At 43.7% G+C, this 27,998-nt stretch overlaps 1 protein-coding gene across 3 annotated transcripts; it reads left to right on the top strand.

Annotated features, from left to right (window-relative positions):
• The first annotated feature begins 1,163 nt into the window (after positions 1–1,163).
• Positions 1,164–27,998, top strand: ranbp10 (RAN binding protein 10). Of its 3 annotated transcripts, none has more exons than XM_062546603.1 (15): positions 1,164–1,504; positions 8,079–8,190; positions 11,249–11,301; positions 14,299–14,466; positions 14,649–14,671; positions 15,131–15,315; positions 15,665–15,777; positions 16,341–16,449; positions 19,710–19,858; positions 20,802–20,994; positions 21,416–21,549; positions 22,429–22,631; positions 23,811–23,922; positions 24,369–24,511; positions 24,785–27,998. In XM_062546603.1, exons 1-14 carry the CDS (start codon positions 1,306–1,308, stop codon positions 24,497–24,499), a joined length of 1,884 nt encoding a protein of 627 aa, XP_062402587.1. In that variant the 5' UTR covers positions 1,164–1,305; the 3' UTR covers positions 24,500–24,511; positions 24,785–27,998. The 3 variants fall into 3 exon arrangements, with proteins under 3 accessions (XP_062402587.1, XP_062402588.1, XP_062402585.1); XM_062546604.1 differs by having other exon boundaries at positions 21,410–21,549; positions 22,429–22,574; XM_062546601.1 differs by having other exon boundaries at positions 21,410–21,549.

Genomic DNA, 27,998 nt, shown 5'->3' with positions numbered 1-27,998 from the left:
ATATTTACTGACTAGTATTGCTAGCAACTTAACTCAATCGATACCTACTCAGCATTAGTGCCAGTGACAGCTATCTGACTGATACAGCGACAAATATTCTGTGATAGATTGCTAGTGATCATAGAGAAATGAAGACAGTGCACCTTTGCCCTTTTGACAAGATTAACGGTGGTAATCTTGTTTCCATTGGAATCGACATCAGGAACGATCAAGCCACTTTCATTTCCTTTAATATATAGGATTAACTGCCGTGAGTTGTAGCAAGCAACCGATTATAACAAATAAACATAATAGATAGACATGCCCTTGTGCAATCAAGACCACGCACTGTTGTGTACGTATTCCTACAGTTGTGTACATGTGGTTTCCATGGCAACTCAGGACCCATGAAGGACCTCGCGTATACCAGAATATCGCCTGTTGATTTTATTTGTTGTAGGTAGGTTGGTGCCATAGACATCTATGGCAGATGCACACTGAATATTACTCAATTGATGCATCTTTACAAACATCCAACGACACTCCTAAAGTGAACAATTTACTGTGCACAGAACAAACCATTAGTTTGATTCGAGAACAGGGATCTCATATTTTGATTCTGCTGTTCCACCTGCATGAAATCAGTATAAATACTCTAATAGCCTATGCGAATTAAATACAAATTGTACCTTTATCTACAATCTTGAGAAATAGTGCCAGTTGATGACTAAACAAATGACGTAATGTTATGGCGTCTCTGCATTGAATGGCATGACATTTCATCAAAAATAACTTTGAACAAAATAATACGGCTACTATTATAGTAACATTTGAGCAGAAAATGTGCCAACGGTTTGAGACGTCAATCTCCATCCTCATGGTCGGAGTCCGGATGAAGTCCAAAACATTACATTTACATGATATGTCTTTACAGAGATTAGATCATCTCAACATTGTTTAAAATGGATCGGGGTGGGGGGTGCTTTATAATCCAACCGCAATAAATAAACTCTCTATGGAGCAGATTCACAAACTTTAAAACTACATTTCCAAAGCTTCATTCCACGCCCAGGCTCTAAAACAGCACAGGGTATGTTCCTTCCTGGGTTCTGTAGTTGGCGTTTCATAGCTATTGACAGCTCAGAATAGCACAAGGTCTTGTTTTCAACTACAGTACCCACACCGCACCGACAGTCCGACCGTAGCGCTGGTTATCCGGGGATATCGTACTACTGCTGTTTCTCCTCAGTCTATCTTGCTCTCTCTTTTCAGCGGATTGACACAACAGAGTAGAAAATAAGAAAATATTAACGCACAAAGCCAAAAATGGCAGAGCTTGGAGCGGGGAGCCTGCTGTCGGGGGATCCTGCTTTTAACTACCAAGAGCATGAACTAAACGAACGATTGAAGCGGCTGTACCCGGCCGTGAATGAGGAAGAGACCCCCTTACCCCGATCTTGGAGCCCCAAGGATAAATACAGCTACATCGGTCTCTCTCAGAACAATCTGCGGGTGCATTACAAAGGTATAGAGACGTGACCAAATGGATATTAGACACTTAAGTGTCATCAGATGGGCCTTGTCATTCCCGATGGCTAAGGGCGTCGTGTTTAGTTGGGTGCGATTATGTGTATGCAATCTCCCCGATCTAGTTTGAGCTGCTTTTCCTTCCCTTTGCTTTGTTTCACAAGAGGGAAGAGGAATGCCCAAATGGTTGACAGTTAGCTAGCAAACACTGACAGTACGGATATCCCAGGTCAAATGCTCAGCTCTCAAAGCTTATAATTTTGATGCAATTGGTCATCTTATTCAAACATTTCCTTTATATTTGAACACTCCATGACTCATTTACACTTGAATATATACTCGAAATGCAGAGTTATCCTTGAAGCTAAACAGTGGACTGGTGAACTGTAAAATAACAAGTATTACGATGTAGATTTAGCTTGCAAGCTAACATCTGTAGCTGGCTTGCTATTATTGCTAACCGTTTAGCTAACATTACAGTAGCTGAATCAGGTATAGGAACGTTACATTGTATGGAGCTAGTTAGTTAGCCAGATTATGCTAACAATAAAATGATCATTACCGACGGGATAGGTGTCATTCTGTATTGTTAGCACAATGAATTGAGATTCCAACGTAGGTAGCTTTATATTAAACAAAGATAACTGTATTTACATACAAGTTATGGCTTGAAAAACATGAGCTACTTTATGATCACAACAGCATTTCAGGGCATCACAGCTATGTCAGCTCAGCTGTTTTGGCGACATTATCTTGCATTTTAATCAAAGGATGTAACCTAACCATTGCTGGCATGGACATTCGTCGACATCGTTGGAGATTAATTTAAATTCCAAGGCCCTGTCATACACTGCAGCTTGGACTTTTTGCCAAATATCCGAAATGCCGATGCAAGGCCTAGGCTACTTTTTGCAGATGTCGCAGGTCCCATTTCTTTTAACTTGATCGCACATTTTCTGTATGGCATCTGTACATATAATGCAATAACATAGCCTGCCCTTAGTATTAACTATATGTGATTGTAATCTACTGCCCACAATCTTACATTGTAAGCAAAGTAAATCGATGGAATAATTGTGTAACCTTTTTAGACGCTCTTGTAGTCTACTGACCATAAGCCAGCTTAGGTAAGGTGGTCACTACACAACATCAGTCCTGTTTGGCAAAATGATCTTATCCTTATCAGTTTGCGCTGTTGTTCAGGCTTCAACCTGTAGTCGTTTTCTCGTTGTAGAAATCCAGGCCTCTGACAGCCTACATAGGCCATATGCTTACAAGCTTATTTAACTTGATTGCTGTTGGCCATGTGTTAATTCTGTTGTATCATGGACATTCAGGTAGGATGGTCAAGTCAACAGGTTATGAGTGATGCCTCCTAGATAGACATAGGTATCTTTGAGAAGTTCACAGTGAAAAGCATTCTACATCTCTTGTGGGCTTATGGTTGGTTGACTCTCACTGATGGAATGATTAAGTTTGCTCATTTCTATCAGGTCGTAGATATATGAAACAGCACGGGGCAACATTGGTCTTGAAACCTTGAAACTGCTACTGTAATTGTAGCCTAATATAAATTCATTTCACAAGACTCAAATACTCCTGTCACACAGTGTTTGCTGTAAACTTGTATGACCCTCCTCTCATAAGCATTATATTAGGCTTATGCATTAATCAGTTGTCTGAACGGGGACCCATTGTGTCATTTTAACAATTTCCCTTTAATCATATTCCTCTCCTCTGCTGTTTTTTTCACCCTCTGCCTGGTAAGTCACCCTTGTGATTTTGGGAGGCTATTTTGGCCAGTGTGCCAGTTTCCTCTATTCAAGGCCAGATTAGAGATGTGGAGTGTGTGTGTGTGTGTGTGTGTCGTTGTTCACGCCCATGTGTGTATTATGAGGCGATGAATTCTTTGATTTTAGTGTCAGGGTGTGTGTGTGTTGTTTGATCATGAAGCCCATGGTGCAGAGTTTGGTTGTTTTCCAAAGCTTGCCTAATTGTTCTGACCAAGTTATTGATGTCTACACTGATCCATCCACACTCTTACATTCTTAAGCTAATGACAAATACATTTTAAGGACCATGAGATCCCTGCATGAAGATAGTAGAATCTGTTCTCTCTCTCGTTCTCTCTCTCTCTCTGTGCCTGTGTGTGTGTGTGTCTGTGTGTGCACGTGTGTTTGTGTAAGTGAGAGAGGGACTGAAGTGAAAGGGACTCTAGTGTCATCATGCTTGTTCTGGTGACTAGATTCTTTTGTTGGTTGTGTCGCTGGACTCTTCTCTGTGAGGAGCAGCCGCTTGTTTAGCTGGGCCCAGGCTCTGTGATTCCTCTGAGCGGAGTGGATAGTGTTTGTTTGCCCATAGAGGGGGAGTTTCTGTGGTCTGAGGCCACTCATGCATGTTCAGTCGGAGAGGTGACATCACCAGATTGCGTTGCCCCCTCCCCCTACCACCCCTTCCTCCCGTCTCGCTATGTGAAACTGTAAAGCAGTGTTTGCCAACACTGTCATTGCTCTACCAGTTCAATGTATTTCTCTTCCGTTGGCTGTTTTGGCTGTTTTGATGTAGCCTAATTATGAATAATGGCAGGTGTGTTGTGAGATGGCTGAGTCATCCAGCCCTCTTTATGATATCTGATCTTCTTGGTTCGGTTTAACGAGGTGGTTGGTGTGATTGACAGATAAATTGATTATGTGTGTGTGCATGTGTCCTCAGTGTCGGTGGAACACTGCGCTACACAGATGTTGCACAACATTTTGGTGGTGTGACACTGTAGCTGATTACAGATACCCAGGAGCACTAATGCAAAATCTGCTGTTTTTTTTTCTGTTTTGCTAGTAAAGTGGCCAACTAGTGTTTGTGTGGGGCTGAACAATTAGCTAGTCCAACAATTGGCTAAAATATCGGATTTTGATTCTTCTGACTGATATTGAGATGGAGATTTGATTTAGGGTATAACTTTCAAAGGTCAATTTTCAGTTCAATATTCACTGTAATACATTTAGACATGACTATGAAATATCACTTCTTGGGCAAGACCAGTACTTCTGCTTGCCTTGTATGCTGTACATTCAGCGCTGCCCGTGCTGCTTTTTAAAATGTTCGTACATGTTCATAGTGGTGCCTCAGGAAGTAGGCTAGCAAATGACTCTAAAATAGCCACCATGAGCTGTACAATTAATTGTGGCATTTGCGATGTGCTAATTGCATTAGTTCAAATTGTGGTTTCAATTAGAAATCGATTAATCTTTCACCCGTAGTGTACAGCCTTCACATGTTCACACGTGTGCTTATTTGACTGACTGTCTCAGAGAGAGAGAGAGATCAGGCTGTTACGCAGGCTTTCTGATACAGGGTCTTCTCCCTCAGCTCTGCCTTGAGCTGGTGTGTGTTGGGGTTATAAATAGATTTGCTGGGTGGAGGGGGGGATGCGGGCATGCATAAGCACACACGTGTGTGTGTGTGTGTGTGTGTTAGTGGTGCACATATGTGAGCCTTAGTGTGTGAGTTTAAGAGAATCAGTGTCTGAGAGACTGCTATTTGGTAGTGTTTGAGTAGTGATAGATTATAAATAGCCTATAGCTTATTGGTATGTGCATGTGAGTTGGTGTTGTTTTTAGTAGGCCTCGGCTGTGGAGGACTATGACATACAGTATAGCTCCATGGTCAGCAATATTGTTTCACTCATCTTAGCTAATGCCAAGGGTGACATACATTTTTTTATGATGAATTGTATGACAACTCCCTGATTAGAAGATTTGAACAGTGTGTGGTGAGTCTGATCTGACTTACTGACACGGACACACACACACACACACACACACACACACACACACACACACCATACACTCTCACTCAAATTGGTAGTAGATCTAGATGGTGCTAAAAGCAGAGGGGCGTCGCAGAAGAGCTGGACCTGAGAGCACAGCTGAAGCTCACGCTGAAGAATTCCACACACAGCTGCCCTCAGGCTGCAGCCGTAAGGTGTCCTGTTATCAACCAGGGCACGGAGTTTAGTTACATGAGCTACACCGAGTGTAGACACACACACACACACGGATAGACATACACTACACGCCGATAATTATTTGCACTGCCACTCATACAAGACCAGCACATGCCCTAAAATAGGCTCACAACACATAAGCTACACATGCATATTAACTGCCCATTATTACATACATACACACACAGATTTTTTTTTTTTCACATTTTCATAGACTGGAGGTTGCATCCATGCTATCCTGTTTTCGTGTGAAAATATTATTTTGTTACATTCAGTCTTCATTCACGTTGCCAATTTGCCAATCTTGTCCACACAGGACACTTTAAAGGGATATTCCGCCATTTTTGGAAATACGCTCATTTTCCACCTCCCCTCGAGCAAAACAATCGATATTTACCTTGTTCCCGTTCATCCAGCCATTCTGTGAGTCTGGCAATGCAACTTATAGCTTCAGCCTAGCATAGATCATTGAATTGGATTAGACCATTAGCTTCTCGCCTGCTAGCTTCATGTTTAAAAGTGACTAAGATTTCTGGTAATTTTCTCATTTAAAACGTGTCTCCTCTCAAGTTAGAAAGTGCAGTAAGACCAACTGAAAATGAAACCTGGCGTTTTTCTAGGCTGATTTGACATGGAACTACACTCTCATCTGGCGTAATAATCAAGGCAACTTGCACACTACTGGCACTACTACTGCTTGTTGTCTATGGGGACTATTTTCAGATGCTGCATACGATATCACTGCGCCTATGGTACGTTTGCAAGTTGCCTCGATTATTACGCCAGATGAGAGTGTAGTTCCATGTCAAATCAGCCTAGAAAAACGCCAGGTTTCATTTTCAGTTGGTCTTATTGCACTTTCTAACTTGAGAGGAGACACGTTTTAAATGGGAAAATTACCAGAAATCTTAGTCACTTTTAAACATGAAGCTAGCAGGCGAGAAGCTAATGGTCTAATCCGATTCAAGGATCTATGCTAGGCTGAAGCTAAAAGTTGTATCGCCAGACTCACAGAATGGCTGGATGAACGAGAACAAGGTAAATATCGATTGTTTTGCTTGAGGGGAGGTGGAAAATGAGCGTATTTCCAAAAATGGCGGAATATCCCTTTAACAGTAATGTTAGAGCGGACACCTGAAGCATGCATCACAACCATTTGCGCAAATCACATGATCATTGACACAAATGCTAAATTCCATAGCCATAACAGCATTGTACAGCATGCTACCAAAGACAGGAGGGCTAATAAAGCTTGTATTTTGGTCTCCATGTTACATTCACTGCCGGCAGGCTAGTCGTGTAAGCCAAAGTGAGTTATAGAGGGTTAAGAAGCATCAGACTGACAAGGCCCAATCAGGAAGGGAACATGGACTTCTACGTCATTATTTTCGGATGTTTTCAGATTCCCTGTCACTATGAAAATGCAAAGCCGGTGTTTTCAACATTTTCCATTTTAGGAGCTTGAAAACACCGAAGTAGTGTATTCAAACACAGAGGTATTTTGCATTAAAACGGAATAGAGTAGACGTAGCCTGATCCACTGGCTCCCTCAGCCTTACACAGATACAAACGCACACAACATGACACACATTTTGTACACACCTTGAAACCTTAAACTGTGCCTGTACATGTTGTCGATTGCTGATTACGCTCACTAGAGGTCCTTAACAGGGGTGTGTACACGGTGTACCAATGCCACTTAGAGTTGTATTGTATGTGATGATTGTCTCACTGTAGTGTCCATGCCACATATAACTGATGAGAGGGCCTAATCCAGTCTGCGTCCTGTGTGAAGGTTATGCGTTACCAAAGCATTGACTAATGTGTTTACACTTCTCCTGGTGAGGGCTGGGAATTAGAGATGCACCGATTGATCGGCTGTTGACTGAAATTGGACGATTTTTATGAGATTGTGGAAAAAAAACACCCTTGGATAGTGGTTATAAATAAATGGAATTGGTATCGGCAGGTTAAACTTTGACAAATCAGAAATCAGAATCGATGCATCTTTAGTTGGAATCTCACGATACTATGCTATCATGACATGCTGGCCACTATAAAAATACTGTTGTGATTTTGAAATTCTATGATTCTTTAAACATTGCAAGACAATCATTTCCATCCTGATGATTTTGTAACTGAAGAAGAAAAAAGGCTAAAATTAGACATATGTATTTATTCACTGCACAGTGCATAGAGTCAACCCCCAGAAATAGTGGTGGAGGGAAATTGTAGTCTTGAGAACTAGAATGGTTAGGTGAACACATTTGTTTTTAACATTTGGTGTCACGGTTACATATCACAAGAAGAAATATCTTGGTATATATCACCATATCAAATGTGCCCTCACCCTCATGACTGTTCTGCAGAGCATTGCAAAGTACCTTGAAATTTTATGTTCCCATATTCTGACATGGATTGTACCATTTTAACTGTGTGTGCGTGTTGATGACGTCTAAAGGTCCTGTTTTGCTGATTGCTTTCAGTCAAGTACTATACAGGTGTATTTTCAGTGATATTCATTCACCCCTTCCCTCTCTCTCTCTCTCTCCTTCTCTTTGTGCCTCAGGCCATGGAAAGAACCATAAGGATGCTGCGTCTGTCCGCGCTACCCACCCCATTCCCGCAGCTTGTGGCATCTACTACTTCGAGGTGAAGATTGTCAGCAAGGGCAGAGATGGGTAAGTTCACCTGAAAGGTCTTTATGAGTGTGAGATCGTAGTGAGCTCAGTAGTTGGTGATCAGTGTAGAATATTCACCTCAGATAGATTCACGTACTCTTGCTTTTTTGTCTTTGCTCTGACCTGACACAGTTTTTCTTATAGCAGTGATAAGTTGGATTTTTTTTTGTTGTCCTTTGACAGTTGAACGGTCAATAAATCACTTTGGATGAAGTGTAGGCAAATTGATGGCCGCTAAATAAAACCGATGAGATTTATGGTTTCGAAGTCATCTGCTGTCCTGCTGTATGGTTTTCTTGACCCAGAATGAAGGGCACTGAAATGACAAGCTGTATGGTTGCCTTTTCTTTGCTATTGTTTTTAATTATGCTCCTAAATTTGCCACAGTAATCTGCCCTTTCATGTCATTGTGGTGCAACTAACTTGCATGCTCCATTTTGAGTTGTAACATCAAAAATGGCACAGTTGAGGATTCCAGACATTATCTGAATACCACCACAAACATCCTGCCAGGCGTCTGTGGAGGTAATTTGCCCAGTAGGATTATAAACATGTTGTCAACAGTATGACACAGTCCTGGTTTGGAGATGGAAGAGGGCATACTGTCTCCACGATGAGTAAACATGCTTGCTCCTTGATTCTCGTGTCTGTTGAAGGAGCGCAAATTGTGTTTGACACTACATTTGGTTACGCAGTGCTGGTTGTCATAATTCTTGGAAGGAGTAATGTGTGCAGTCTTCGGTACTGGCTTGGACATCTGAAGTTAAACTGTAGCACCATGTGATATCTCATCTCATAGTTAAAAACCATAAAACAAAATGTTTACAGATAAGCACAGATGCACACTCAGGCGATTCACTGTTGTAAATAGGCATTTTCTAAGCTTTTCTAAGCTTTTCTTTCTTTTCTTTTTTTTAAAAAATTGATGACCGATGACCACATGACCACAACCAATGCTACTGTAGTGGATCAAATGTTTTATGAAAAAAACATGATGGCTACCAGCAGTTTTCTGGAATAGATTCATGTGATTTTTTTCTCTTTTTGTGTTCAATTGTTTTCTGGAGAAATCAATCTAGTGTAACATAGTGAAGTCTATGTAAATGCTGCAGTACTATGCTAAAATGTTAGGCACCCATTAGATTTGTTTTAGCAATGTCATGATGACTGTATATGTTTCTCATTGTCTTTATTATAATTCAACCAGAAGATAGAGGAGATATAAAAGGCCATTACAAATTGGGGGAAGCGGAAGCTGGTTGATACTGATACTGGTTCTGGCTCTGACATTGGTATCAGAAGTGGGAAGATGATGACACTTTGACAGATTGAAGATCTCAGTGAAAAGCTACCGCTGGAAGAGTTCATTGCTCACCTAAAGCGGGAAAAAGCATGGTCAAAGATTTCTATTCAAAGAGCCTTGATGAGGCAAGCTGACACTATTCTCACCTGGGAACATAACGAAGAGGGTCACCAAAGATGTACAGTATGTTTCAGCATGCTCCTCCAAAATCCTCTTGACACGGCAGCGTCAGTTTTAGGGTCAGCCTCGGTCAAGTCAGCAGCTGATCTCGAGACCCCCATTGTAGCTGGATCTACCAGCGGCTTCTGGCAGGCCAAGCATGCCCGTCAGTGGCCTGGGTGGGGAACAACAGCTCCGTCAAGAGCTTCCCCCTTGGGTGACTGGTCATTATAACACTGCTAAAACAACAAATCTAATGGTAGCTTGAGACTGAAATTGGAAAACAAAAACAACAAAAACTACATTTTATGTGTATTTAAGTACTGTGTACATATTTCCTGTGTTTTCTGGACTTATTCTATTTAAGAGTGAGAGTGAGAAATAAACAATATGGTTTGTTTCACATTACTGAAGCAAAACATGTAAGGTGCCAACGTCTTTTGCACAGTATATTAGATTAGATTAGATTAGATTAGATTTAATTTTATTTTCATTGTGCAGAGTACGAGTACAAGTACAAAGACATGAAATGCTGTTTGTGTCTAACCAGAAGTGCAAAAAGCAGAAAAGTGCAATGTGATGAACAAAGTGTAGACAGGTGGTGCATAGCAGGATATGAAATTGAGTACAGTGTAGACAGTAATATACAGGTGGTGGAAGGTGGTTTACTGTGATATAAATTAAATATAAATACGCGAAGTGTATTAGCAGTAACTTTATAAGGTCAGGCTATAAATATGGCTATATATTGTAACATGTACATATATATGCAGTGTAGTAGGAGTAACATTATAAAAGTAATATATAAGAGTAATATAGATATGGAGTGTAATTGAGGGAATATATTGGAACAGTTATGTGCAGTGTGGTAACAATGCTATTATGGTGCAGAAACAGTAACATTATAACAGTAGTGAGTATAAGTGTATGTGCAGAATGAATAGAATGAAAAGCCGTAGAATATGGCTATATAAGTGTTATTACAATATTGAATATGTACTAAATAGCTAAATAAATGAATAAATAAAACACTATAGGTGGGATAGGGTAGTGCAATTGTCCGGTGGTGCGGGTGGGGGTGGGGGTGGGTGCAAACATGTTTGTCCCTGTCAAGGTTGCCATGGTCATGGACACCTTAACAGGCAGTTGTCCGGGGAGAGGGCTCTGTCCTCACAATGTCTTCATCCTTGTCAACATAAGGCACCAGTGCTTAATGAAAGTGTCTGACATCATAGAAATGATTCCTAATTCCAGTATACTTATGTCTGTTTACCTCAATACTTGTAAAGATACTGTACAAAAAGTCTAATGTCAGTGGTTTACCTCTTGCTATGAAAGCGCATCTGATTTATAGAAGCTTAATAGAAGTTACAGTCATCAAACCCTAATGAAACTAATTGCATCAAACCTACCTGAGGTCTTAGTTCCCAATCCCAACCCCTTTCAAGCGTTGAAATTGTTGATGGAAGTTAGGAGTATCCAAACATCTACTGTGTATAGCTGATTCCCTGTGAGGTTTTGCAGTGATGTGTGGCCCTTTTCTCTGCTTCTGACCAAAGTTTACCGTGTTCTCTGCCTCTCTTCGTGTGCGTGCAGGTACATGGGAATCGGCTTGTCCGCCCAGGGTGTCAACATGAACCGGCTGCCTGGTGAGTGGCATGTGGTAGAAGTGTGTGTGTGTGTGTATGTTTGAGAGTGTGTGAAGGATCGGGGTGTAGGGGATCCCTCTAGGGGTCAGAGGTCGCGGTGTCAGTGTCTGCATATGTGGTGGAAAGATGAAGCCGAGGGATGAGAAAGTACAGGGTGATTGTGGACCTAGTTTTTGAAAGTAGACAAACACTTGCTCAGTCGCGCAAGCATTCATTTAACTATTTCACTTTGATCTGGTCCCCCTGTCCACCACGTCTCTTTTTTCTTTAACTCCCTGTTTGTCTCCTTTCCTCCCCATTTTTCACACTCACACCCTCTGGCTTCAACTGAACATCTTACCAGTGAGACATGTCTGAACATGCCTGAGGAAAGCCCTCCGAGATTCAATGCTGACATTTAGCATGCAGATTCTGCCGATCTCTGTCCTCTCTCTCTCTCATCTCAGGAAGTGATACTCAGAAAAAGAAAGAAAGAACAGAGAAAAAGTTCAAAAAGAACATCAGAAAAAGGTGTTTTCATAAAAGCATGTTTTTTATTTATTTATTTTTTTTTTTTTTCATAATCACAAGTTTCCTGTAGAGGGAAGAGGAGCAGGCAAAATGTCGGTGTCATTAACCGAGTGTTCCTGAACAGGCTCCTCAGGCAGGGACAAGCTTAGAATCTCGACGGCCTCTGCTTAATTAAGACCTATATGCTTAAAATATCAGCATTCCGAACAATGAATGATTGAATGAACACACATACTGTTTCCACACGTGGGATGAGCTCAACTAGAACGTCATTTAGTCCTGTGGATCTTTTGGAGAGAATTTGTTAGGGCGACTGTCGGGAGTGTAAGATTTGTTGTTTACCGGTGTATCACCCCCACCCCCCATTTTTATTTGGTAATCCAGATTTCCCTCTCATTGCTTATGTATTTCATTACACATGGGTTAGATCATAATACAGATTTACTAGCACACAGAAGCTTAAGCATGACATAACAGCAATGATCTCTAGCCATGAATGCAAGGACAGGAGAGGGAGAGGGGTGATAGATAGAGAAAGAGAAAGAGAGAGAGAGACAGAGGGAGGGAGGGAGGGAGGGAGGGAGGGAGGGAAGGATGTTCCTACAGAGGGGCTGATTTTCCAGGCACAGACGGAGTTCTTGTCAGCCCACCGTTCCCCCTGCCTTCCCATGCTCCTCCCGGCCTATCAGATCCTCCCTCCCCTCCCCGGCTGCCACGGGCCAATCGGGCGCTCTTGGGCGCTCTGCCTCTTGTCACCTGCCCGTCGGGTTCTCCGCTGTGCCCGAGGCCGGTGGAATGCATTCGGGCCTGCCCAGCCAGCCAATTCTGTTCACACCTGCTGACCACAACTCATGTGCCCTCTCTCTCTCTCTCTCTCTCTCTCTCTCTCTCTCTCTCTCTCTCTCTCTCTCTCTCTCTGCTGCCGGGCTGCTGCAGAGCGTTCTATACATCACGTGAAGCTCGGAATATTGTAGAAGTAGGCGACCGTGTGTATGGGCGCTTGACGGCTTCCTCATTAAAAAAGGGAAAAAAATGCGTGCTTCTATGGAATGGATGGAGCCTGTTGCTGCTCGAACGTCCAATTCAGTTCTCCCGATCCAGTGTTTAGCCTATTGTTATTGTGTGTGTGTGTGTGTGTGTGTGTCTGTGTGTGTGAGTGTGAGTGAGTCCGTTTTTTGTGACCATGTTGTGAGAGCTCGTTTGTATGTATGTGTGTGTGTGTGTGTGTTAGTGTGTGTGTGTGTGTGTGTGTGTGTTTGAGTTGGACAGGGCAGTAATAGTTTTATGTGCTCCGTTGACCTCCCTGCTTGTGATCCTCACAGTGGAGCCCTGCCCATTTCATTACCATGCAGGGAACACTGAGCCCAGCTTTAGGAGCAATATCCCTGTCAGGGCCACGCCGGCAGATTAATCTAATACCACACAGTTCACTCACGACCTACTTTCTCCCCCCTTTTACTTGTTCTCCTCCCTTTTGCCTTCCGCCCACCCCCCCCCCCCCCCCCCCCCCCGGGTCTAGCGCGGAGCGGAGCGGAGCTGACCTGACCTGAGATCAGGGCCAGGAGCGGTTCTGAAGCGTGCTGCTTGTGTGGGTTCCCTCTGCTCCGCCACACAGTGTGCGCTATCGTTGCTTAATTGGCTATTTGGAACGAGGGCGCACACTCGACCTGCAGGAAACAGTAGCCAGTGTGTGTGCGTGTGAATGCCCAGCTGTGTGTCACTGTGATCCGTGGTTATAGTCCTGATGCTTCCTGAATGTGTCAGATACACACACACACACACACACGCACACACACACACACACACAAACAGAGTCGTGCACAGGCACATACACATATTCATGTGTCCTTTTGTGCGTGTGTTCCTGCTCTCAGGATGGGTGAGTCATCACTGCTGTGCCCTCAAAAGCCCCTCGGCTCACTGAGTGGCAACTCCCTTTGGCCAGTAGAGGAAGCAGACTGACACTGTGTATGTGTGTGTATGTGTGTATGTGTGTGTGTGTGTGTGTGTGTGTGTGTTTTTTATGTAAAGAAGAGTGTGGCAGGCTTACATATCATGCACGTCTGGATGTGTGTGTGTGTGTGTGTGTTTGTGTGTGTGTATGTGTGCTTGAAATACTGCTGAGGCCCTCACAGTCTATTTGGTTTGTTTACACTGTCCATCCCCAGATCTTTTAAGACAAGGCCTACATTGGGTTTATGCAATGGCTAGAAATAATTTATAACTCTTGTAGCATAACAGCAGCTAAGTGACTACAGCACTTAGCCTGTGCCAAGGTCAGGGGCTAACATGAAGAGCTACATCTGCTAGAATGTATGGCCTGTCCATGCTGCTGAGGTAGTAGCATATATAAATGTGTGTGCATTTAGCAGCTACGTGTCTTTGTTTTGCTGCAAATTGGATGTTGAGTCGTAGGAAGGTATTTGTGATATTTACCTTTTTTGCCCTTTATTTTCTTTAATTATTCCCGTTATGTATTCATTACAGGATGGGACAAGCACTCCTATGGTTACCATGGCGACGACGGACACTCCTTCTGCTCCTCAGGGACTGGCCAGCCATACGGCCCGACCTTCACGACGGGCGATGTCATTGGCTGCTGCGTTAACCTCATCAACAACACCTGTTTCTACACCAAGAATGGCCACAGTTTAGGTAACACTTGGCACTGTGTCAGATATTTTCATGTAGCATCCTCCGTACCCCCAGGGAACGCTTGTTATGCAGAATTAGCCCTGTTCCTCACGCTTACTACACCTGCGACAGCCAAACCTGCTCTTCCTGTTGGTGTAACATGTGAGGCTAAATCAATCATCTTTCTCTCTGTTGTCTTCTAGGTGTGGCTTTCACAGACCTCCCGGTAAGTTCTATTGGTGTTTCTTATCTTACTACAGAGTGTGTCTTTGACTTGAACTGAAATGACTGAAATTTGCATTAGCCACACCACAGGTGTGTTCTCTGTTATTCTTTTTGGTTTGCCATTTTTGTTGCCATTAATCAACAAAGTCAAGAGAACAGGCCACACATCAGGCTTTAAGTTACTAAGCAGATTCTGACTATACCTGAATTCAGCTCTTTAACATTTGAAAATAGATCACTATCTGTAGTACAGCTTTGGAAGTTTCTGATAACTTCAGGCTCAGAAATGTTCCTTGCCTTTGGCCCTGCACGTGTTCTGGTCATAGAATCACATGACCCAAGTGTTGAGTGTGTCTCATTCTGACTCTTGTCTTGCTCTCTCTCTCCCTCTCTTCCTCCTTCCTTCTCTCTGCCCCCCTCCACCTGTCCTCTTTCTTGATCTTCTCCGTCACCCCCACAGCCAAACCTGTATCCCACGGTTGGCCTGCAGACTCCGGGCGAGATCGTGGACGCCAACTTTGGCCAGCACCCTTTTGTTTTTGACATAGAAGACTACATGAGTGAGTGGAGGGCTAAGATCCATGGCATGATCGCACGCTTCCCCATCGGCGAGAGGCTGGGAGAGTGGCAAGCCGTTTTGCAAAAGTACGTCTCGAGTTAATCACCTGAGTGCAGTCTCGCTTTCTCACAGGCACATAATTACACACCTATACCAGAATGGTTTGCTATAATACCTCGAAAAACTCTCTACATATTAAGTCACACTCTCACGCGAACTGTACTTAAAAACGTACAGTTTAACTTGCTGTTAATCGCTCAAGGGTCAAAGTCCATGTTTACAGTACAGTAGTCCATCTCTCACTTTAAACACTGTGGTTAGAAGCACACAGCCTCACAATATGCCTACACACTCATCCCCACACACTTGTTAAGAGTGTGTTAAGTCTGTCCAAATGACCCCTTTGTGTAACGGGAACATGATGTCCTCTTGCAGCATGGTGTCCAGCTACCTGGTGCACCATGGGTACTGCGCCACCGCTACAGCCTTCGCCAGAGCCACTGAGACGGTCATTCAAGAGGACCCCACTTCCATAAAAAACAGACAAAGTAAGACCAGCTATGCCCCCCCTCAACCAAGAAGGCAGACCAAGTGTTCTCCTCTGAGTTTTCTGCCCAAATCACTGCCTGATACAGACAGCTGACACAGACGTTTCGGTTGTGCTTTGTCTTTCTTCACCTCTGTACGCCTCGGCTCCCTTAACACAGGAGTGGATGAATGAGCTGATTCTCTCTCTCACTCTCTCTCTCTCTCTCTCTCTCTCTCTCTCTCCTTCCCTCTCTCCCTCTCTCTCATGACCAGACGTAGAAAAGAATGGTTTTGATGCCAAGTTGATGTTTGTCTTCCTGTCTGTGTTTTAATGTAGGGGTACAAAAATAAACCCTTTTTCTGTTTTGTTTGGTTTTGGTATGTATAAGTATATTTCAGTAGAGTGTATGTGTAATTTTTGTTATTTACCTTTTCATGCCACAATATCTGTAAATCTAAAAATTCAAAGTGTCTGTGCAGAAGAGGGGTTATGGAAGTCTCTTATGACAAAAATCTCTCTCTCTCTTTCTCACTCTCCCTCTCTTTCCCTCCCTCCCTCCCTCTCTCCCTCCATCCTGTGCAGGAATACAGAAGCTGGTTCTGGCGGGGCGTGTCGGAGAGGCTATAGAAGCCACACAGCAGCTGTATCCCGGCCTGCTAGAACACAACCCCAATTTACTCTTCATGTTAAAGTGAGTAGTATTCCAGAGCGCTGACCGCAGCTCCTCTGCCCTCGCTGACCACTGCGCTGGGGCTTGCCAGTGACACGCCTCCAAATGTGCCGTCACTAGTTTCCGTATGCGCAGTCGCACGGGGTGCGCCTCGAGCTGGTGCTAGTGTGAAATCTACTGACTGACGCACACACACACACACACACACACACACACACACACACACACAGACGCACACGCTCGCGCTCTGCCATTGAGTGTCTGACATCCTACTGATTTCACAGAAGCAGCACAGCTTGCGAAGCGACACAAACACAACAGCGGAGAGTCCTCAGCGCTCCCTCTGGTCTCTGGACGAGAGCCCAGCTGTGTGTTTGTGCTACAAAGACATTAGATTACGCAAATCAACTGGGTGCCCCTCTCCCGAGAGGGAGAGAGGGAGAGAGAGAGAGAGATAGAGAAAGAGAGAGAGAGAGATACACGCTTTGAGGCATGGGTCGGAAAACACTGGAGCTTCTTGTGTGGCAACCGACGCGGCTCTTGCGTGACTAACGAGGGGTCAGGGTGACCCAGGGGTCGCGCCGTGTCGCATGCGCAGGTCCTGTGCTCGGACGCAGGCTGCCGAGAGTTAGCGCTGAATTAGCATCTGCTTGTTTCTGACTCGTGTTTTTTTGCCTGCAGCTGGAGCCCATCATGTAGCTTCATTTGAATCAAAATGCCTGAGAGTTTGTGTGTGTGAGTGTGTGTGTGTGTGTGAGTGTGTGTGACTGTGTGTGACTGTGTGTGACTGTGTGTGACTGTGTGTGAGTGTGAGTGTGTGTGAGTCTGTGTGTTTGTGTGTGTGTGTGCGTGTGTCTGCTGAATGCCGCATCGTATTTTTTGGAGGATGTAGTGTGCTGTCTTCTTGTCTGTCAGTGAGGCTGTTAGTGTGTGTGCTGCTGGCGGTCCCATAAATGCGGGGTGCTCCACCTGAGCTCGTCACTCTGAGATTGAGTTTCTCACCTGCTGCATGATTCAGCAGAGCTCACGCAGGCCACGGGCCTCCCACGCCCCACGCCACATTACGCCACACGACAGCGACACTACGCTGGATGGTAGAGTCCCTGATACATATGGTATCGGAGGTTGTTTCTCCCCTCCCTCGATCACTCCGCTTTGTGAATGAAATGAGGGATGGAATTTTGTTGCTTTATTGCTCTGAGATATTATCAGAAAGAAAGAAAATACTCAGGCATGGAGCGAGCCAGGCGCATCGCATGTGCCTGAACAGACGCAAAAGAGCGTGACAAACAATTACAATTACAGTACAGTCGCACAAGTTTACATAAAATAATATTTTCAAACAATTATACAGTATGTGGCATACCAGTTCAGCAGAGCTCAAGGAAGCCATGGGCCACCCACACCCCACTACACTACACGACACTACTCCACGCCACGTCACGCCACGCCACACCACACTTTATTACACTACACCACACCACACCACACCACGCTGAATGGTAGTGTCCCTGAAACCATCTCTGAAAGCACTGCAGCTATTCACAAATCATGATGTTTTTGAAGCTACACTATAGATGTTGTGTGATTCATCTATTCAATCTGTTATTTCTTTGTTATGTGTACGGTGGAGCAGGATATGACTCTTACCGGTACTTTGTACTACTGCTTTACGTGTTACGAGAGAACCCATCTGGAGATGACTTAGAGAAATACCTACTGGCAATAGCAATAAAATCCCTTGCTGACAAGGCATCACTCCCATGTGTACACATCCACATCGTCCACGCCCCTATGCTCCTCTGTGCTGAACATAAATAGTAGCCCCTGATAACTGGAAGGGGGAACCCTGTAGTATGCATGTCTTTTTACGCCATTTAGGGTTTCTGAAGCTACACTGATGTTTTGTGATTCATGCTAAGTGATCTACAACTCGTGGCCTTTGCATGCACAGTCTTGTAGCCTGTTAGTTTGTTACAAGAGTGCGCATCTGGAGATGACTTGTTCGAGATGCTCGTTGGGCATGGCAACCAGATCTTGTGCTGACAAGGCATCACCTTCAGGCATGCAACCACAGTCTCAAGAGGAGTATGCTACAGTTTCACATTTTAATCGCAACCTTGACTTTGAGCCATACCATCCGTGGACATTGGATAGGTTTTACGATTTTTCAGACTGCTATATAATCAGTCCTCCTTGCATTAAAGCCAAATCCTTTCACTGTTGAAAATATAACCTCCTTGGTGGTCAGACATGTAATATGAAACGTTATCCTTTTTGCACTGGAAGGTATGTTGCATGAAGATTTACACCAAGTGGTTCGCTGACATGAAAAATTGCATGTGTGCCATATTCTGAACCCTCTTATTTAGTCTTATCTGTTTGAGTTTAAACAAAAAAAATTCAGTTCAGAATCTAGAGAGGACTATTTGCTTTGCAGTCCTTTTTAAAGCTTGTTCAAATTTGAGTGCATTTCCCACTGGAGTGATATTTCAGCCTCTGGTATCAGTTTATGCATAATAGGGTTGAGCTCTGGCAGACGAAGAGATACTGCAGAAACAGAGAACTATGGGAACAGTGGCCCTTAGTCACTGCTAAAGATTTTAGACAAATGGAAATTGGATATCAGACTCGACAGTGGATTGCAGACTAGAAGATATTGAATAGGTGAATAGATCGCAGTGTGTCTGTCCCATTCAGATAAACTTAGGAATGAATTACCCTTCCAAACAATGTCTGCCGGAGATATGGACTTTTTAAATGTTCTGTCGGTCACAGAGCATTTGAGTCCACTACAAACTGTGTATTGTTGGAGAGTCCGTTAATGAGGAGTTCGTCCCAGGTGGCTCTAGTATTGTTTTTTTTCGTTTTTAATGGTCTGACTGACTCAGGATGGCTGGATGGAAGCTGCTGGTCCCATCTGTGTTGGTGTCAGTTTACAGTAAATCTCAGTGCAGGCCGCCAGCCTCCCCTTCTTCACAGTGGAGATGGCAGCAGTGACTCAGGAGTTGGAGCAGTTGTTCTGTTTGAGCCTGGCTCCTCCTGACCCTGTTGAATTGTCCTTGAGCAAGACCGATAAACCTACACTACTCTGGTTGCATGGCAGCCGCCACCATCGGTGTGTGTGTGTGTGTGTGTGTGTGTGTGTGTGTGTGTGTGTGTGAGAGAATAGGTGAAGGTGAGGGCATGACATAGTAAAGTGCTTCGAGTGCTCAGTGGAGTATAAAAGTGTTTCATAAATGCGGTCCACTGACCCGTCCGTTCTCTCCCCTTGCCCACAGGTGTCGGCAGTTTGTGGAGATGGTGAACGGTACGGACAGTGAGGTACGTTGCTTTAGTGTGCGCTCGCCGAAATCCCAGGACAGCTACCCCGGGTCCCCCTGCCCGAGCCCCCGACATGGGGCCATCAACCCCCACCTGCACAGCACAGGTAAGCCCCAGCACCACCTGCACCCGCACCTGCACCCGCACCTGCACCTGCCACAGGGCACCTCTGCTTTCCTCGTGTTTTGTTGGGGCGTACTTGGGCACTCAAACATCTCAGACCCCCATCAAGCCCGTATGTCATATCTAGCGTATTTAGCGTTGCCGAAAATGACCACTGACTCCAAAATGCTCCGAAAAAGTCTTCCTTTGCTCATGCCATACCTTTCCACCAAGGTTTATGGGGATCAGGTCAATAATTTGTTCGCTAATCCCACTAGCAGACAAATACGAAAATACAGCCCCCTTGGTGGAGGTAATGATAGATAATTACAGGTGACAAACAGACTCTGTAACGTTGAGTCCTGTTAGTTGACTAGCAATAACTTTAAGTGTTAACTTTTATAGTGTTACTACTGCAGTATTTTCCTCCACTCAGACCTTACTAGTTTATCTGTATAATTATTTTCTGCACTCAACGTCTGAGAAGCAACATTAGGATGTGTTGCAGGGTTATGCAAAATTCACATTTCAATTCTGCTTCCTGTTTGCGACGTCAATTGAAATGCAAGTGAAATTGCATTTGCATTGAGTTGAATTGGAATTTAAGACCCAGGTTTAATTCAGTTCTAGAATTTTGCACAACCCTGATGTGTTGGTGTTGAATTGCAATACTTTGTATTGACGTGGACTGTTGTAAACACTTAATGTATGCAATATTTATTAGATTGTATACTAAGCATATTTCTGGTATATTCAGCCATATTGTTTGGCACATGGTACATTCATCCATACATATTCCTGTCTCTCAGTCCCCCATACTGGTGTGCTGTACCCATATACTATATGAAGGAATTTAATTAAATGAAACATTCATGTAAATGTCTGTCAATGGTTCCCACTGGTGTGCTGTACAGTACGTCATCTGCCTGCTGTAATGTCTCACGCAGGCGCCGACAGCCCCACCTGCAGTAATGGGGTCACCCCTCCCAGCAAAAGCAAGAGCCACAACAAATACCCGGGCGTCAGCTCAGCCTCCTCCTCCTCCTCGTCCTCCCCCTCCTCGGTCAACTACTCTGAGACAAACTCCACCGACTCCACTAAGTCCCAGCCTCACAGTGCCACGAGCAACCAGGAGACCAGGTGGGCTAAAAGGGCTCCGTGTTTGTGTGTGTGTGTGTGTTTGTGTGTGTGTGTGTGTGTGTGTGTGTGTGTGTGTGTGTGTGTGTGTGTGTGAGAGAGAGAGTTTGTATGTCATGTAATAATAGCGATTGGGTTTATGTTGGGTCTGAGTGTTATGAATGTCATACAGTGTGTGTTTGTGAGTTTGTGTGTGGCAATGTCATGTAATGCTAATTGAGTTTATATTAGGACTGAGTGTTATGAATGTCAATGTCATACTGTGTCTCTGTTTGTGTTGTGTTGTGTGTGTGTGTGTGTGTCTGTGTCTGTGTCTGTGTCTGTGTCTGTGTCTGTGTCTGTGTCTGTGTCTGTGTCTGTGTCTGTGTCTGTGTCTGTGTGTGTGTGTGTGTGTGTGTGTGTGTATGGTATTCACCAGCGACAGTGAGATGGAGATCGAGGCAGAGCACTACAGTAACGGAGTGACTGAGAACTCATCCGCCCGGATCATGAATGGCACCTACAAACACCAGGAGATCTTACAGGCTGAGGAGAGCAGCCTGGGCAATGGTGTGGCAGGTATGATAGCACTGACACACACACACACACACACACACACACACATAGACACACACATACTCAACTGAAATCTTGTACTCAGTTTGGTCAAGTACTGCACCATCTGCCTGAATAATATACAGTTATACATTTCTGTACCATTACATGTGTGTTTATAGGTCAATGTTAACAATGTCAATTTATTTATATAGCACATTTTTAAAAAAAAAAAAACAGTTGACCAAAGTGCTGTGCATACTGTACAGTACATGCCCTGACACACACACACACACACACACACAGCAGGCCATCACTCTGACTCCTGCTACCTCTGGCCTTGTGTTGGAAGCTGCTGTTAAGTTGTTTTGAAATGCTGTTTGTCACCAAGGTTACGGAGACTTTATTTATGATCCTCTCTGGCCAGAGTGCATGTGGCCCAAAAGAACAGAACGTTTCTGTGGCAGGAAGTTTTTTTTATTTGGTGTGCCTGTTTGCCAGGATGCATGTTTTATGTGTAACAGAAACGTTGTTTTTTGGAATGGCAGTCATGTGCAGGCTAGACCTCTCTGTCAGATGTTGAAGCCTTTTTAGCCACCATATCGGTGCTTTTCAAGCTTCATTGTAAAACCCAGCTTGAAAACATGATTATGGTTTATAGAGGATCACTCTTTTTGTTGGTTTTAGTTTAGTTTATTAGGTCATTATTATTCTTTTAACAATTGGCAATGTATGTACTACTAATGTCATTATATTTAAATGTTTGGTATTTGACAATTGCAATATACAGTATCTCTAAAACTACTATTACTATTACTACTACCTCCACCACCAGCATTGTAATCCATATTTGACCTCCGCCTTCAATGGAGCTCCATGACCTTCTGTCTCTGCCCCCTCCAGATGATAACTGCCCCTCCAGACAGCTGTGTGGGGGCAACCAGGCGGCCACAGAGAGGATGATCCAGTTTGGCCGCGAGTTGCAGGCCCTCAGCGAGCAGCTGTGCCGGGAGTACGGCAAGAACGCCACCCACAAAAAGATGCTGCAGGTAGGAGAGACGCGTGGGGAGTACGGCAAGAACACCACCCACAGAAAGATACTGCAGGTAGGAGAGACCGCTGGGGAAAGATGGAGGGATCATGGGAGGCAGGAGGAGGAGGAGGGATGGCATGATGAGAGATTTGTATGTGAAGAAAAGAGAGAAGAAGAACAGGATGGGATAGGATGGAAGGATGGATGGATGGATGGATGGAACAGAGGAAGGGAGAGAGGAGAAGTGCGGAGGAAAAGCAGCACTCTGTAAGGGTGCTGCAGGTGGGAGTGATGGAGGGAGGTGAAGTGCAAAATGAATGAACAGAACACTGAATAAAAATGAGAGAGAGAAAGAGAGAAGGTGAGATGGGGTGTGTGAGATGTGTTATATGAAGGCTTCCACACACACATACACACATACATACATACAGGTCCTCAGCTAGTCCTTTAACTCCTCCTTCAGAAAGAAGGTGTAGGAGAGAGAAGGAGGAGGAGAAAAGGAGGAAGAGAAACGAAAGGGAAAAAGTAAGGCAGAACAAGGAGAGTGCTGGAGATTGTAAAATGGGAAGGAAGGAAGGGAGTCAAAGGATGTGGAAAATATCTTACAGAAGATGATGGAACACTCACACACACACACACACACACACACACACACACACACACGGTCGCACACAAACACTGGCATGAGCTCTGGAGTCACATTCCATTCAGTGGCACATCACATCACTTCACTTCACTCTGCCTCAAAATCACTCATCAGCGGCAGCCTGGTGCCTCTCGTCAAAAATGGCTAATCTGTCTAGAAATAGATCGCCCCATTCCTGACAGCATGCTAATCCTCTGCCAGCACAGTTGTATTTTATTTTGTATTTATTTATTTATTTTAGATCAGGCTTCTCTGAGGCCAGCCTGAGGACTTGCATATTAGTGTCATAACAGCAACTGTGCTTATATGGGAAGTTGTGGCTGATGGCAATGGATGGTTATGTGTGTGTGGGCATGTGTGTGCACACGTGTGTGTGTGTGTGTGTGTGTGTGTGTGTGTGTGTGTGTGTGTGTGTGTGTGTGTGTGTGTGTGTGTGTGTGTGTGTGTGTGTGTGTGTGTGTGTGTGTGTGTGTGTGTGTGTGTGTGTGTGTGTGTGTGTGTGTGTGTGTGTGTGTGTGTGTGTGTGTGTGTGTGTGTGTGTGTGTGTGTGTGTGTGTGTGTGTGTGTGTGTGTGTGTGTTGATATGTTTTGTGTATGTTTTGTCAGGATGCCTTCAGTCTCCTGGCGTACTCAGACCCATGGAACTGCCCGGTGGGTCAACAGCTTGACCCCACACAGAGAGAGGCCATCTGCTCTGCACTCAACAGCGCCATCCTGGGTAAGTGCATACACATACACACTATACACACACACACACACACACTGACTTATACTCACACACTCACACAACCTATACAACTCTACACCAAGGGCTATCCTGGATTGGGTGCATACACTTGCATACAGTATATAAACACGCACACACACACACACACACACAATCTACTGACCTTCACAATTATGTCAGCTGATTCACTTGAGACCACTGTCAAAGACAATGTGAGACAATCTTCATTCTCCTAATCAAGTCTCTGAGCTGGCATCTGCTTACCATCCCCTGGCACCAGTCAAACAGCAGTGCCAGAAATGGGCAACGCCAGGCAGTGCCACTATGCACATCATGGGCCTACTTGTCTTTGTTCTTGGTTACTGCTGTGGCCTGCTGTGGCTCACTGACCCACTCCTGCCTTGTGTGTGTGTGTGTGTGTGTGTCCACGTCCACAGAGTCCCAGAACCTGCCCAAGCAGCCGCCTCTGATGCTGGCACTGGGCCAGGCCACCGAGTGTGTGCAGCTCATGGCCCGAGTCCGCTCCGGATCTTGCTCCTTCGCCAGAGTGGACAACTTTTTGCACTAGCACCCCGTCAAGGTGAGATGACGAACATGTGAACACACACACACACACGCTCACATACACATACGCCAATTAACAGCAATATCAACTGTAAAATGGGCACTTGTCCTTGGGAGGCATGTTGATTCTCTGTTACCTGTTTACAGTTTGTCTAGAAAGATCTATGTTTTCGTTGTTTCTGTTTTTTGCATATAATGTCAAGGGAGTCTGTATGCTACCGTTGCGGTGGAAGAGATATTCTACTGTAATTTCAGCCTTCAGTACATGAGTGATGGCTGTGTTTCACAGGCAATGTTCAGGACCGCTAAGAAGAGGACCTTTCCAGTTGGTTGCCATGGGGACAGCACGCGTTTTGAATTGGTGTGTGGCTTGCCGTTTGCCAGAGGCAGTTGGGCAGAGGAATGCGCAGAGCAGGAGAAGAGAGGCTTCTTTTTAATTTAGTATTATCAAATACAAAAAAATGTGTGACACTATTTAAAGATAATTAATTATTATTCTGTTTATCTAGTCATTTTTTTTTTTTTAGTTTATATTTTGTCAGTTGGTTGTGCTCACCTTGGAAACAAATCTAATTCCGTTTTTCTTTCTTCTTTTAAGGGGTGGATTCCCCAGATAGTATTTTTAAATGTATTCCATATCAAGGATCTCCATTAGCAACTCTGTTGTGACAACTAGTGACATAGTCCGGTTTCTCTCACTCAGGACTCAGGTATTCAGACTCATTATGGCATTGGGGTATTGCACAGAGGTATATCTAGCAGTAAAAAAAAAAAAAAAAAAAACTCTGTCAAGTAGTCCATGCTCAAGTGATTTGAATAAAAAGAAAAAAAAATATGTCCTTAGTAGCTTACTATGGGCATTCAGTGGGGGTGGCCCAAAATAGTGCGGGGTGCTGTTCATAAACTGATATGTGTGAGTGAGCGAGTGAGAGAGTAAGAGTGCACAAGGCTAAGATTATGTGCTGCTCGCCCCTTCTTCTGAGGGAAGCATCTTAGGCACCAGCTATTACAGGCCACTGTCAGAGGGTGGCGCCACCAACCTAAGAGGAAATCAGATTTATGTGAAGGATATTTTTAATTGTGTTCATTTCAGGGGGTGATGACCTCAACATTATAGAGAGTTTACCTTTGATTTATTAAAATGAGAGGTCATCGTTATACGCTGAAATGCAGAAATAAGTTAAAAATCCATTATTTTAGGCCATATGGAAAACCCCCTGTGGTGTTTGCGTGCTAATATTAAAGGATTGAAAAAAGATTACACGGCTAATAGTTGGCTCACTCATTTGATGCAATGACCATAGTAGTGCACTGACCTGTTATGAACAATTAAACCATGATGGCCCCTACTTATATATTCTTAGCAGATGACGAGGCCATGGCAGTACTGACTAAAGCTGCTACGGAGGTACACTCCTGTGGCAGGAGTCACCAAATAACCAAATGTCCCTGGAGATTGGATAACGGTGCTCTTTGCAGAATGCTCATTCTGCATTCCTATCAGTTTCTGACATTTTGTGGCTTATTAAGGCTGGAAAAGAAAAGATATTATTTGAAATACTAAGTAGGTACATACTAGCGTTAGATTGCTTTGAGTTACCTCCCTGGATGTAACCGCATCCACACAAGTAAGGCTCTGTGCAAATGCAATTTATCAACCAATAAATCATTAGGTCATATCTTATCTATGCTGATATGGCTAGCGGAATATTCTTTAAAGGGTCAGGCATTGACCTGGCCTGTATCCTGTTCTGATTTTGGCCCTGATCTCTATCAGTCCGAGTTTCTCTAGTCTGCTGTCATGTGGGCTCACACACCCCTACCACCCCCTTTTGGCCTTCATAAGCTGTGCTACTACCTTGGCAATGTAAACACTGACTCGGTCACGATGGGACACGTGGCTACAACCTCATTCGTTTGTTCGATTTCATGGTGTATGTATGCAGCCACTGTTTAGATCTGTTGCTTTTCATTTACATTATTTTTTCATCTCTCTCTCTCTCGCTCTCTCTCTCTTTCTTCGTACCTTGTTCTTATTAACTGACTGTCTTTTAGCACACAGAAACAGAAAAGAGACTTTTAATCGATGTATAAACCCAGTATTTTGCCCACCCAGCAGGAGGTGCTCCACTGTGTTGAATGTAGCTTAGCTGGTCATTTCTGTTCTTAGTTGCTGTTTTTTTTTTTTTTTTTTTAATTATTTCTTCAAGTTTGCTGCTGGCCTCCTTGAGATTGTTTGTTACACCCACATATGGACATTGTCTCTCTCTCACACACACAAACACTCACATACACACCTGTTCTGACATTGCATTGATGTTACACCTATATTTCAGTTATACCTCACGTTTGTTGGCAACCATGTAATGCTTGTTTGTATCACATAGATCATAAGCTTAGGTGGATTTTAAGATGGGGGAGGTGGGAGCGGGCCTCATCCACAGTAGCATATGTTTGGTATCAGTTCACGCCTCGTAGGATAATGTGTCCTTCAAATACAGAGTTCCCAAACTTCTCCAGAGAGAGAGAGAAGAAAAGAGAACAGCTATGAACACTGCATTGTAGACAATTCCCCCATTTCCACTTAACAGGTTTAAATAATTTAATAATAGGAGCTGAAAGCCAAAAAAGGCATGTTGGTATGTCTTTGAAAGGTATACTCTCAAAACTGCAAATCCCTTTTCTCCTTTTGTGATGATGTCTGAAGTTCTGAGGCATTTATTTTCTTTTTCTTTATTTTATATAAAACAAACCACCCATACCAACCCTCAGTAATCCATCGTTCAGTTGAGATGATGTGTGAATAAAGTTTAACTCCAGTAGATGACTTGATGAAATCATTCAGTGGCGTTATCCTATTGCATGGAGTCTCATGTGTACCTGCTAACAGCCATACATGTTTGATATTGAAACATGAGAGGAAAAAATCAAAAGAGGCCAACGAGGCATCAGGTCGACATCTCACTCAACTGTAAGTAGAGCGTTTTGTCTCGAGATTGCTTTTTTCATGGCAAATGTATTTTGGAACTCATCTTAGTAACCACCCAAAATGTATATTGCCATCTTAAAAAAATAATCTGTATTAGAAATTTAATATCAACTTCAAGTGCAAATAGGGACCTTTTGTGAGGAAAAAAAATGAGAATCTTTTTAGACTTCTCTTTGAACAAATGTGTTCATTTTTTCAAATTCATCCACTTGTCTTCTGTAGCCCTGTGTGCTCCAGAGGACTAGAAGCAGGACACATGAATTGAAACTGAATACAACAAGCTGTGCACAGTTTACTTCTGTTATGATTTCAATTTATTTTGAGTTTTCAGTTTAGCAATCGTGAAATGAGTTACCCTACTTAGCATGAACCTTTTTAAAACCTTTAAAACATCATAAAAAAAAGAAAAACAATTTTAAAAACATACCTATGTACTGGAAACATGATAAAGAAATATTGTACTCGTTTAATTTTGACAGAATTATTTTTATTAAAATACACATCCATGAGCATA

Source organism: Sardina pilchardus, chromosome 10 (assembly GCF_963854185.1).
Source record: "Sardina pilchardus chromosome 10, fSarPil1.1, whole genome shotgun sequence".
Taxonomy (NCBI): Eukaryota; Metazoa; Chordata; class Actinopteri; order Clupeiformes; family Clupeidae; genus Sardina; species Sardina pilchardus.
The sequence above is the reverse complement of the archived record's forward strand: the minus strand, read 5'-3'. Positions and strand labels throughout refer to the sequence as shown.

Bases quoted from the DNA above. Each gene is read 5' to 3' on its own strand.
- ranbp10 (XM_062546601.1), top strand. From the start codon at position 1,306: ATGGCAGAGCTTGGAGCGGGGAGCCTGCTGTCGGGGGATCCTGCTTTT. The intron at 15,316-15,664 runs GTACGTCTCGAG...GTCCTCTTGCAG, and splicing joins TGGCAAGCCGTTTTGCAAAA to CATGGTGTCCAGCTACCTGG. The intron at 19,859-20,801 runs GTAAGCCCCAGC...TGTCTCACGCAG, and splicing joins CCCCCACCTGCACAGCACAG to GCGCCGACAGCCCCACCTGC.